This window comes from Rhineura floridana, chromosome 14 (assembly GCF_030035675.1).
Source record: "Rhineura floridana isolate rRhiFlo1 chromosome 14, rRhiFlo1.hap2, whole genome shotgun sequence".
In the NCBI taxonomy this organism is placed as follows: domain Eukaryota; kingdom Metazoa; phylum Chordata; class Lepidosauria; order Squamata; family Rhineuridae; genus Rhineura; species Rhineura floridana.
The window spans coordinates 39,267,491-39,280,918 of record NC_084493.1 but is presented as its reverse complement, the minus strand read 5'-3'; the positions used below and the strand labels follow the sequence as shown (position 1 = coordinate 39,280,918).

The 13,428-nt window shown below is 50.2% G+C and overlaps 1 protein-coding gene across 1 annotated transcript in view; it reads right to left on the bottom strand.

Annotated features, from left to right (window-relative positions):
* PRTG (protogenin) overlaps positions 1 to 6,457 on the bottom strand; it is a 118,349-nt gene extending 111,892 nt beyond the window's left edge. The window contains exon 1 of the mRNA XM_061595353.1: positions 5,244 to 6,457. Coding sequence (XP_061451337.1) covers positions 5,244 to 5,601 — 358 coding nt within the window. The 5' untranslated portion in view covers positions 5,602 to 6,457. The remainder of the gene's footprint in view (positions 1 to 5,243) is intronic.
* Between the last annotated feature and the right edge of the window lie 6,971 nt (positions 6,458 to 13,428).

Below are 13,428 nucleotides of genomic sequence, written 5' to 3'. Positions count from 1 at the left end.
GTCCCTTTCCATCTGCACTGGTCCTGGGGAGCCTCTCTCCCCCCCATCCAAGAAAGGTTCCTGTTGCTTCCCTGCCAGTGCCTCAGTTTTCACCCTCTGATATGACCTCCTTAACTTCCTATCATACTCTTCTCTATTTTAAATCCTGCAGAGTATTATACTTTGTAGTAACATTTTAAAACTTCAAAATCCACTGTTGGGCAATGCTTTTATTAGGATCAACCAAAATGTCAGAGAAGTGGGTTGGGGAATGGGGGGGCAGATAAAAAAATAAAAGGACAAAAATCAGGCTAGATGGACTGTTTTGTGACATTTTGGTTGGCCCCAATATTCAGCGGGGTTTTTTGAAAGTTTTGGTTTGGTTTTTTCCTTATGGACCAATATGGCTACCTTTGCTTTTTAGTAAAATTAAAGTTTGTGCGACTCCCTCCCTCCCTCCCCCCCTCTCACACACATACGCATACACACACACACCACAACTAAACAAAAAAAGCTTTTTACTTGAAAACGAGGGCAGGCACCGTTTCTAGTGGCTGCATGCCCATCATTATTCTAAACAGAGTTTTAACTACAAGCAGAAAGCAAAGACTGTATTCCTGGGGGGGAGGGCACTAACTTCAGCCCCTGGGGAGGCAAGAGCAGATGTGGGAGAGGCAGAAGTCCATCACCTTATTGTCTGAAGCACACAGGCAATCTAGAGGCTCGAACTTTCCTTCCACTAAATGCAGCCAGCCTTGTTCAAAGGAATCTTCACAGAAAAGCAAAACATAAACAAACAAGCTCCACAAACTGCTTTTGTGTTAACATAATCAATTATAAGGTCTGGAGTGATTGTAACAGTCAGCATCCTCTGAGCACTATCTGTGACCTGCAGTGCAGAAATCAAGACTATGCCAACTATGTCCATGTGTCCTTTGAATTTAACAAAACAGACACATAAGAAGCTCTCTAGAAAAACGTCCAGGCAACTGCCATTAACATCCATCTCCAAACTTCAATCAGCGGAAGAATTTCTAATCTGCCCCAAACTGATTTTAGTAACTTCTGACACATTTCTTTTTATTTTATCTTACAAATTCCCCCTTACCCAAAGGCTAGTTGTATTTAAAAAGAAAATAATTTCCGAGGGATCCATCCAACCTTACAAAGCTTTTGTTCCAAACTGAACATTACGTTCTGATGTCCCAACCCTTCATCCTTTTTGAAAAGGCCACAACACCCAAATACTCAAGCAACTTGGAATCCTGTTAGTCAAAGAGGCACCGTTAGCCTGAATTTCCAATAAACTGTTTAATTGTCAGATATGAGCATTTTACCTGGCACCTCACCCTGAAGCTGTGGAGGAAGGCACCTCCTCCCTTTCCCCTTGCCCCCCCCCCCACATTTAAATGAGCCTGCTGCATTAGGGGCCACCACAGGCCTCTGCCGAAAATACTTTTTGGAAGCCTAACTGATAAGTAGAAGGGCAGAAAGGGGTGCTAGAGGGAAAAAGAGGCTAGACAGAAGCCGGTCAGATTCTTTTGTGCATGGATGAACAGCAGAGAAGCAAAGCTTTGGGGCCTCTGGGAGGGATCCTGTCCATCCCTGCAGGCTTGTCCTGATGAGCACTTGAGATAAGGCTCCAAAGGGGCAGAGATGGGAAGGCCTGGATGCATTCGGATCTCTGCATTCCTCAAGAACAATTCATGGCAATCACTAACTTTGCAGAGGCGCTCACATGAAAGCTTTGGCCGGTGAATGAGGGTCATCTGCTCTTTATCAGGAGGGTAAACCTCATCCTGGCCAGTTTCTAACCTTTTAACCCTGTGAATTCTTAATTTGCACATGAATAATGGAATGACTGCCTAGAGAACAACCCTCCGCTTCCCCCCCTAACTTTTTAGAAACCAAGATCTAAGCTCTTCATGTGCTCAAATCTCAAACTCTGGGGCCGACTAAAGTTTCTGATTTCCAAATGCAGCACCCGTCATTACACTTCTGAAATCAAAGATAGATCAAGGTGGTGAAAGATTTGAGCAAGCAAAAGGGAAAGAACGTGCAGTCCTGCTGCTCTCAGGGGCTGGAGAAGCCACCATTTGCTTTTCCACCCTTTCCAAAGGAAGAAAGAGAAGAAAGGCAAGCCCATCCACCACCTGCTTAGGATGTATAGTTTCAGCTTTGCCATGGCCACAAAGAAAGTCATTTTGTTCCTTGGGGCTATAAAACGATCATGAGCCCAGCTAAAACTATTTCCTTTGACTGCAAAAGACTGGAAATTTATTCACATTTCCTGAGGTTCTGTAAAACAGGAAAGGGGGCTTTGGTTATTTCTGATCCCTGAATTTGGGGTTTGAAAAGTAGCACTTGACCCCTTATCACATTTAAGCTGCACTCCTACACCCACTTACCTAGAAGTAAGCCCCATCTAACTTAACAGGGCTTACGTCTGAGTAAACATGTACAGGATTGTGATGTTAGCCTTGTAAGATATGAATATATTAGGGAGGGACTTGCAAGCTTTGGATATATTTTAAGCTTTATGACAAATTCCATATAAACACTGACTCAGGAAGTCAGGCAATTGCCACATATTATTCAGTTCCTTTAATGCTAGCTAGCCTGTCCACTGTCCTAATTAGTCTAGCTAGACTTATGGTGACCCAAACACCACTTCATGAAACATGAGAAGGGAGTGAAACCACATCTTTCAAAACTAAAACATGTGGATCAGAAATAAGGTGACTGGGTCACCCCACCAGATCCAGAATAAATTAACAGCAAAACATCGGATGAAGTGTATCAATGTCTAGGGCGGTGCCAGTCCAGCCACCAAGTGTCTTCCTAGGCAAGACTAGGCTTTGTGAAACGCATCAGAAAAGATGGAGGCGTGATCTCTTCAGGAGCCGCATCTACCACCTTTTCTGAGAATTAAGAACAACGTGCCTTTGAGATCCCACCACCACACACCCTGTTTCTACACAGGTTTAACACCACCATCGCTTCAAAGTTCTGCTGACTCCACAAACAAATCTCAGAGCAAGAATTGTTTCCCCCTTAACCCTTTCTTCTATAACAGGCCAATGCCATGCAATCCAAGATTTAGCGGGAACTGATTACAAGCCCAGGTCACTGGGAGATTAAAAACACACACGAACAAAGAGTAGCAAGGCTGTGTTCTTCCAGAATCAGCAGATATGCAGGTTGAACCACGAACTCAAAAAGTAGCAAGTGACTGACTCCCCATTTGGAACCCAAGAACTTTGATGCTGGATATTCTATTTATTAAGTGAGTTACAGAAGGTTTTTCCCCCAACTTCGCCATCACTAGCCAAGCCAAGCTGCAAAGTGCAGGAAGTCCCCCAAATCCTTGCTGGGAAGAGGAGTTGTCTGTCAGAGCTCACTCTTGCCCTGACAACAGTGGCCAAGGCTGTGAGCAGCAGACAGGTACAGGACTCAGGGATGCTTCAAGACCCTCTAGACTCTAGAGCAGCCTTTCCCAACTAGTGGGCCACCAGATGTTGTTGGACCACAACTCCCATCAGCCTCAGCCAGCATTGCCAATGGTCAGGAAAGATGGGAATTGTGGTCCAACAACATCTGGTGGCCCACTAGTTGGGAAATGCTGCTCTCGAGGAACCCTTGCAAACCATTAGGAATTTCCCAAGTACAGACCCTTCGCTCCAGAGAGGGAGCCCCAAGGCCAAACATGCTTCTCTTGGGATAGAGAAACAAGCAGGGAACATGGTGACAGAATTGCAAGCTCTCAGCAGAAGCTCTCCTCCACCAGCGTGCTTGAGAAGATCACATCACACCGCAGCTTCCTCTTAGATATTCCGTGCCACCATGGTTTAAATGAATAAGTGATTTTGACTTAAAGGCTGTGCTCTTACTTGGAAGAAACAGTCCTGAATAAGCCCATAAAGACCAAAAAACCAGACTCCGAGTCTTGGTAGCCACTTCCATCCCACAGAACATGGAAGACAGAGTGAAGGAGGCCAGGAGCAAAATTATATATACATTCAAGAGACGTTTGCTTCTGAGCAGCAATCTTTTGGCCAGAACCCAACAATTCCTCCTCCACAGACAGTCCAGAGGAAACACACCTCACACACTGACTCCTTTGCAAGAGCCACTTTACTGGGGGGGGGGGAAGCAGGGGGGGGCTTTTGTCCAGACAGAGCCCTGGGTGTGCTCTTGGGAGTTTTTATTTTTCAAAATAAATGGCAGCCCTTTCCAGCCACCGTATAGCCATGTTTGCCCTAGGCCACCGGAGCTCCCAAACCCTTCAAGGCTCAACCTACACATGACTGCAGTAAATCAGACAGCCAGCTGGGAAAAGGACGCACAGAGGGGAGGGGAGAGGTCTCCCTACCTCTGCAGCTTTCCTCCCTGTAACATCCCTGCCTCCCAAAGTGCTCTTCTCCCAGCCAAGCTGCGGGTTTCCTATGGGCAACTGGTTGGCCACTGTGAGAACAGGATGCTGGACTAGATGCCAGGCTCTTCTCATGTCCTTACGCTGAGGAACAGCAGCAGCAGGGTTCAGAAGACCAATCTAAGCCTCCTTCATAGCAAGTGCTGCCTTATGAAGAGTCAGACCACTGTTTGATCTTGCTTAGCACTGTCCACACTAATGTGCAGGGGCTCTCCGGGGTTCCAGAGAGGGTGCAATTTCCAGCCCCAGCTGGGGTTGAACCTGGGACCTTCTATGTGCAAGGCTCTACCCCTTCAGAGCAAGATGGCAGCAAAGGTGGGCTTTCCCAACTCTGAAACCAGCACATTAACAAAATACAGAGCCACTATGCGCTTGGAGGTAAGTGCCGCATCATTATTTAGGTCACTGTACACCAAATTTCTCCAACCTGCTGCCCCTTCCAGCTGTTTAGCAGCAGAATACAACTGTGCTGGTGGGGGCTGATGGGAGTTGCAGTCCAAACAGCCAGAGGGGCCAAATTGGGGGAGTCTGACCCAACAGTCCATTCAGAAATCTCACTTTCAGCAAATGCCAGGGGTCCTGTTTGGAGCAGACCAGGCAAAACCAGCCTCTCCATACTCCCCACCGCAGAGGTTAAGAGAACGCTGTGCACGGTCACAAACTTGACCAATAAGAGCCACTGAAATTCTTGCAAATTTTAAATCACATTAGAAAAAATAAAAGCAATGCATTTTATGTATCCTGCGTGAATTTAAGTTTTCGCTCTATTCTGAACAGGCTTGCAAAGGAGGAAAATTATCAACAGTGAAGACAAGCAACCGAGATGACTTACTGGCCAAGGTAAGGTGGGCCTTATGGCTGAGGATGGCGCCGTATTTGTTGAGGGCCAAGCACTGGTAGTAGCCCTCGTCCAGCGTCTCACCCCGTTTGCTCTCCACCTCACTGATGTACAAAGAGCCATTCGACAATGGGTAGATCCGTTCGGTGTCAGAAACCTTCACCCCATTTTTGAGCCACGTGAGGGTGATGGGGCCTTCGCCACGTGCCTGACAGTCGAAAACCACGGCCTCCTTCCTAGCCACAGTAGCATCCTGGGGTTCTTTCACAAAAAACAGTTCACTAGAGCACCATATTCCTGGGAGTGCAAGAAAGAGGGAGAGGAAAAGGAAAGAAACAGGAGGATCAAACATGGCCTAAAGGGCAGAAAGGCTCTAATGACTGCTCCCCCCAACAAGAAAAGAAGAAACCGAGAAAAACCCTGTATCCTAATGGCAGGGCCTGCCAGTTGTACTGCCTCAGAAATTAGTGTTTTAAAGCATTTAAAGGGTTTCCTTCCAGCTGATTTTGCCAAACAGATTAATCTAGCCGGGTACTTGACGGAACGCTGCGCTCTGCAACAGGCCACTTCGGCAGGTGGCAACCAGATCAAAGGGAGGGCAAGGGGCGACCCGCGGAAAACTTCCTTGAAAAGACCTTCGGGAAGAAAGTTCCTCCTCTCTCTTCGCCCTCCCGGCAGCGAAAACTAGAGCCCCCCCCCCAAGTCTGCAAGGCGTGTGCTGTGTGCGTCTCCAGCACGGTGCTGGGCAGTCCGCCAAGGGGGGCCAAGGGGCACCTGCCACCCACAGGCCCGGGGCCAGCGGACCCCATGGCAGCCCAGCCCACCCCCAGAGGAGCCGGGCAGCGCCGCCCCGCGGCGGGAGGGCTCTGCCTTGGGAAAGCCACGCCAGGCGATCGCAGCAGCGCGCTCTCCGGCGCGGCTCCCCGTCGGGGCTCCCCTTCCAAGGAGCACGGCGCTGCCCCTCGAGGGCGCCGCACGCGGGCGAGGGAGGGAAACGCCCCGGGATGGGGTGGTCTTTCGGGCCGGAGGCCGCCTGGGCAAACCCGGCAAGTCAGTCCCGCTCCCGCTCGCCGAGAAGCGCCGCGTTCGTGGGCCACGTCTTAGCGCCGGCGCACTTGGCAAGAGTGTCGACGCCAGCCTTGCCAGGAACCACGAGCCACGACGACGCCGGGCCCGCGAGGCGCCCATCCCTGCGGGCCGCCCGGCGTGGGAAAGGCTCCTGGGCCCCCCCTTCCCCGAGGCGAGCCTTCGCAGCGACGGGGAAAGCCGGATCGGCTCCGCCGTGGAACGGAGCTCTCCCGGGCTATGAGGAACCGCCGCGAAGGCCGGCGCCGACGGGGCGCCCCGACGCAGCACGGAGACAGGCGCCGAGGGACGGCAGGGGCTCCGAGCGAAGGGAGCGCGCTCCGGGCGGCGTCAAGGCGGCAGCAGCCCGAGGCGGCTCGGAATGGAAGGGAAAGAGCCACGAGGGGAGAGGAGGGGCCGGCCGGCTGGCCGCCTCCTCCTCCGCCGACGCTTCTACTGGGCCGGGTGCCAGGAGGGAGGGCCGGCCGGCCGGCCCGCAGCCAGTCACCCGGCTGGCCGGCCGGTCGGGGGATGCGCGGCGCCCGGGCCGCTGACTCACCTGGGACGGCGAGGAGGCAGAGGAAGGCGGGGAGCGGTCTCCGACGGGGCGCCATTTAGCAGCCGGCTCTCTGGGGCATGCTCTCGCCTCGGGCCAGCCGCGTGTCCGTCCGTCCAGAGGGCCGAATGGCTTCTGCCCGCCTCTCCGTCCCGCGCTCGCTCCCGCCGGGGGACTCTTTCTTCTCCCCCCTCCGGGTCGCGCACGGACACAGTGTGAGCAGACTCACACACAAAAGGGAGGAGGGGGCTGCAAGGGCCAGCAGGGCGGGGGAGGGGGCTCCCCGGGCGCGCAGCTGTCCCGGCGCTACTTTCTGCGGCTCATCATTGGCCTTTGGCTGGGCCGGGGGGGCTCTGCTCTGGCCGGCCCCCGAGGTCAGCCGCCTGCCCCCCAAGCGGCCTCGGGGGACGAGGAGGGGGCGCGCCGACCTGCGCTGCGGGCGCTCCCTCCCGCCCTGGGCTTCGGCCCGACGGGGGCTCTCCCCTCGCTCCCTCTCCGAGGCCACCCGAAGGCGGACGGCGCGCCCACCCGGGCAGGCTCTCGCTGCTGTTCCCTCTCCTTTGGGGGACCCCGGCCGGCCTTCCTGCCCACCCGCCTTGGGCTCCTGGGCCCTGGGGGGCCGGGCGCCCACCCCCTGCTCCGATGCCCTCCGGCGGGGAGAGACGGCCCCCCGTTTGGGTTCCCGAGGGGGGCCTCGGCAAGGGCACGGGGTCGGCTTCGCCTTCAGGCCGCCCTGCGCGTCGCTGGCCACCCCCGAGCCTGAGCAACCCCGTGACGGCTCCGTAGATCCTCCCGCTTCAGGAGCAGTATATCGCAGCATGGCAGAGCTGATGCCGAGGAGCCGCTTCCCGTCGGGCGCTGGCTGGCTGGAGGGACCCCCCGCCGCCGGGCCCTCCTGGGCTTCCCGCCCTGCCTTTGCCCTCCCAAGGGGCCGCCCAAGTGACTGGCAGGCCAAGCGAAAGGCTCCGGGTTAGGCGGGCTCACCGTCCAAAGGGAACCCCGGCCACGGCCGGTGGAGCGGAGCTGGGTGCGAGTCAGCCAGTGCCCCAGTCTCCGGGCCACCAAGGTCCCCCTGGCCGCTCAGAGGGGCCATCCCAGGTAGGGGCAGCCGCCCACGGGGGGCTGCCTGGCCAGATGGGAGCTGACCCAGGCAGGCGCGGCGGGTCGTCTAGAGGCTGCCCCCCCACCTGGCGGGCGGGGCTACTCCGGGCCAGGAGCAGCGCCCAGGAGCCCCTGGCGGGGGCCACTCCAGCTCGAGAGGCAAGGCGGGGGGGCGCGTTTACGAGAGCCTGGGAGGTCCCGCGGGGGCCGAAAGGCGGGGCGTCGACGCTCCTAGCCCAGCGCAATGAGTTCGCTGGCCATTTCTTTGAGTTCCATCCAAGCCAGACGCCCTCGGCAATATGTCTCTGAAGAGCTGCCTCACTCCTGAGCCCTGACCAGCACAACTTCCTTTCCTGGGGACCAAAATACTTCTTCCACTGTATGTACATAATTCATTTTAGAAAACCAACAACTCATATAAGCCCAAACCATTTAATTAGCTGCCATTTCCATGTAGATTTTTTTGGGATGCATTCTATTTATGGCTGCCCTTTTATCTCTGATTTTGATTAATTGCTTGTATAACTGGAGACCTTGTGGAAGCTATGCAAGGTATGAAGTGCAACAGTTAAAGCCTGATAAAGATCTAGCATCACTGGTGCGTGTGGCCAGCATAACACTGTTTTACATTCTTAATAGCAATCAGTAGAAGCTCTTCTTTTAATTTCTGCTGCTTCTCACTAATGGTTCAGCACCACACATAGACAAGGGACAACAGAACCATGCTTCATTCCATAAGGACGAGTGTGGGGAACCTTTGGCCCTGCAGGTGTGGTTAGACTACAGCTCCATTATCCCTGGCCACTGGCCATGAACCCAGTAACCCCTGCAGGGCCGCAGGGCCCCCACTCCTGCATAAGAACATCAGAAGAGCTTGGCTGTTGGATAGACCGAAGTTCGGGCTGCTCAGTCCAGGATCCTCTTCTCACAGTGACCAAACATGTCTTTGGCAAGCCTGAAAGCAGGACATGTGCTCCCCAGCAACTGGAATTCAGATACAGGTTAGTAAATAAAATCCAGGATTTTATTATCCTAGTATTATAGTAAATCCTCTAATTGCACTAAGGATGCTCCCTACGGCTATCTCTTTAACCTCTGGTCCAAAGCAGAGCAATGACGGTGTTTCAGATCTTAACAATATTTTCTGTATCTGTGGTGTGCATGGCAAGGTGAAACACAAATAAATATGGTTAAGTGGGTGTGTGGAGGTGTGTAGTCAAAACCAGAGGTTAGGATCAGGAACTTCCATGCTTACTTTTCCTCCTAAAACTCATAAGCTCTGCCCAAATGCAGTTAGTGTGGCAGCCGAGGGAAATTCAGCAAAGGAAGTTCCTTATCTTGCAGCATGATGGTGGTTGTGGTGGTGATGAAAACAGCCTGAATGGGCTAAAACCTCTGCCTTCTTTCTAACATTCTAGGTATGTGTGGAAGGAGGAGGGGGTGCAAAAATCCCTACCTTCTAGAGGGTGGCAAAGTTAAAAAAAAAGGTTACAAATTCCTCTACGAAAAGAATGGCCTGCTTAGGGAGTGTGAATTCCTTTATTTAGAAAAAACAGCAGCAAAAAATCCCCCAGAGAAAGAGAATGGGGGGCAGCATTTATTGTTGTAGGGCTTTCTGAGGCAGCTGTGCAGGCTCCAATGAGTGTCAACTGCAAGCAAGCCTTTATTAGTTCTTCAAAAAGCCAAGTTGTGGGGAGTGAGAATTCTGTAATTGCAGAAGAAGAGACAGTCCTGATGATAGCATCCCATCTACATCATCAAACAGTTTGGTATCAGCCATGCTTATATGTCCTTCCCTCAGCTGTTTTGCAGGGAAGATACATAAAAAACTCTTGCTGTGAATGCAAGTGTCCCTGTGAGGTTGAATCAGTGACCCATGTTCTTTTGTATTGTCTATTTTACCGTGATTTACATAAGATATTTATTGATCAACCTTTGTTAAAATTGCCAGGATGATTGGATGTGCTCTATGCTTTTCTACTCTGATCAAAATGCAGCTACTTAGGGTAGCTAAATTTTGTCTACAGCATGTAAAACTCATCAGGAATTAATTCTAGCCATCCGATAGTCTTCCCTTTTGGAGTCTGCAATATGTTTGGGACTCTTGTAATATTGCTCGTTTTATGGCTATATTTTTATTCTATTTTAGGTCATGCTGCTTCATTTTATATATTTTCTGTTTTCTGTTGTTTCCTTCTATTTTTATTTTATGCTGGCCATTGACTGTAATAAAGATTGATTGGGTTGGTTAGCAGCAGAAGGTAAAATGTGGAGCCACTCTGAATTCAGTCGTTCAGGCGATATCTCTGACACAGAGAGAGAAGCAGAAAGCAGGGCTCCAGCCTGGCCAGATTGTTCTAGCCTCTTAGAAGGGGGTGTGGCTGTAACTATCACAAAGGGGCCCTGCACTGCTGCATTGGCCACTGCACAACTGTCCTTGTAGGATTTGGTCCACGTACTAAGTTTCCTGATAAACTTGCATTTAAAGGTGGAAAGCTTACCAAGAGGCCTACTGAGGCCCAGAGGTGTACGTAAAGAGGTTTTATCCTTGTCTTTACCCTTTTGTAAATTTCTAGGACTCGCTTGTTTTTTCCTTTTTATCTTCACCCTCAGCCGAAGGATAGATGTCCAACGCCTCCTGCTGCCCCATTTTATCTTTCACAGATATGAAGGACCTCTAGCCAGAGGAAGGCTCCACTGCCCGGCCCCTTATCTTCACCTCCCCTCCCTGCTCTCTCCAAAGGACTCTTCCTACCTACCAGCTGCTGTCACAGCAAAAGAGCAATGACCTCTCAGGAGTGTGAAGATAAACAGAGGGGAGCATTTCCCCAGCCCCCTCCCGGCCTCACTTTCTCGCACACACACACGCAGACTACACGTCTATCTTGGATATCTTTCTTACCACCAACAAATCTAATATTTTTGAGAGGGCCCAGATCACACCCAAAAGATCTTCTGAAGTGGTTTGAGGTCTATTTGCAAAATAGTCTATGAGAGCTTAAAGTGCACTTGCTTTCCTAACAAAGACTATCCTTTCTACTTGGCACTAGAAACTCTTGGAATTTTTGCTTAGCTCAGATTGGTGGCACCGTGTGTGTGGAGGGGAGGGAGGGATTCAGCCCGCTGAGCCCAGTGATCTTTGCAGCTGAACCTTTTTCTGCCTGCCACCAAACTGGAGCCCTGGGCTCCTATTGGGAGGAGGGGTGGAATATAAATTCAATTAATTAATGAAGAATCTCTTACAGAGTCCCTATGTGGGTATCTCTCAAAATGGTTAGCAAGCCTACAGTATGGCAAAATGACATGTGGCATCTTTTGTTGATTCTGCAGTTGCATGGTGCTTGCTTTCATGGGACCAAATAATGCACCACAGCAGAAAGTGCCACAATGACAGATGCAGCAACTTGATAGGATTTTACATACAGCACAGATCACATACATTTGCTAGTTTCATCACCTTTTTAAATCTGACATTTCTAGCACAGAAGAGCTCTGACCGTGACTTCAATCTACAAATCATTGTTTTGGACTTTCAAAAAAGGCTCTGAATAAGCTTAGCAGTCGTGGGATAAAAAGAGAGGCCCTCTCATGCATCAGTAACTGGTGAAAGAGCAGGGAGTAGGGATCAATGGAGGAAGTCCCCCAAGGAGCTGGATCAGGACTGGTGCTAACTCGTTCATAAATTTGTCTGTGTAGGTGGCAAAGTGTGAGGATGACACCACATTATTTGGAGTGGTAAAAACAAAAGGGATTGAATGCAACTCCAAAAGCCTCTCCAAGCTAGATGAATGGGCAAGACAGTCACAAATGCAGTTAAGTGCACTTTATGCAAGTATAAAGTGATACACAAAATGAGAGTCAGAGCTGGGGGTGACTGATTAGAGGGGCAGTGGAAAGGAAGGTGAAGTAAATCCAATAGTACAGGAAGGAATAGCTCAGGCTAGCACTTGCCTGCAAACCTCAAATAGTTCCCAGAGCTATAGCCTCCTTTTCATGCATATTTTCACCATTTGGTGGACATTTCATTAAAAACATCAAATACATTTTAATGCATAACTACCTCCATTCTTGCCTTGTTAGCAAACTCAGTACAGCCTTCACCAGCCTAGGGCCTGCCAGAAGATTTGGAGAACCCTTACCAGCATAGCACAATGTTTGGGAAGGTTGCCTTTGTAGGTTATTTTATAGATTATATTCATAGGATTTAGTGTCTCCCTTTTGTGGTGCAGCCTCTTGTAAGGTATGGGTGCAACCTACCAACAAAGCTCTCTGACAGAAGCCTCAAGGAAACAAACAGGAGCTGTGTTAGTCTGTCTTCATACAAGCAGTCAACTTGGTAATTGATTATAGATGCTCTAAGCTGACACTTGGCCATTGATCAGTTGTATTTGCTCAGAGGTGAGCTAGACAGAATGGAACTTCGGTTCATTCCTAAAGAGTCAGCTGCATACTACAATTGCTTAAATCCCATTATGCAGAAACTCATGGCTTTTTTGGACCAAGACAAATTAGTTGGTATGCCCAAACTCATCTAGAATGTGAAGCTGTCCTGCTAGTTCATAATAATCCGGTAGACTGCACTTTTTTTTTAATGTCACCTGGCTTATTATGCCCTCTGGTGGAGCTTGACGAGTAATGAAGATTGCCTCCATCTCCCAAGGGGGAACTAGTACTGTCGTTGCTTGTAAAGGTGCCAGAAAATCTTTACCATTAACAATTTGGGTGGAGTGATAGGAAGCTATATTAGTAAGAGAGGCTAGCAAAAATGGTTTTAGATACCTGGTGTAGACCTATCAGACAGCAAGCAGTTTTAACCCCCCTTTTATTTTTGATGAGAAATGAGTAGATTTCCTGATATAGATGGGATGGCATATGAACCAAAGATAGAAAGTGATCGCTGCATGTGACTCACCAAACCCCTGTGGCTGCAGGACAATCTTTCACTTCTTTTCTTGAAGGAATCTAAAAGGTAGAAGATTCCATAATTTTCTATACCTTATGCAGTTGCTGAACCCCATCGAGGTTCCAATCTGTGATCAGCCTATGAAGTGTGTGTTTCACTCTTCACCTAACTCCATACTTGAGGACACGCATTGGCTATGTGGAAGGTGAATATAACCCACTTAAATAGTCTCACCAGATCATTTCTAGGGACTGTGATAGGCTCAGAGGGATGCTGAGGCAGACGTCTTATAGCTGCTGCTGGCTGCAGCTCAAGGATTTGCTTGATTTTAGGAATAAACTTGGTTTTCATCCTAGAAATCTGGCTTCCAAACCACTGATTAAGGTAAACAGTCTGTAATCTGGGTTGATATAGCTGCATGTTTGGGAGTAGTTTGCGTTGCTTCTTATCCAGTGGAAAAAACAAAACACATTTTCTCAGACAGCTCTGGCTCCATGCGTCAGCCACTTTTGTCTCATGGTGAAAGGCAGGAGGGTGGAAAGCTCTTTAGGGTT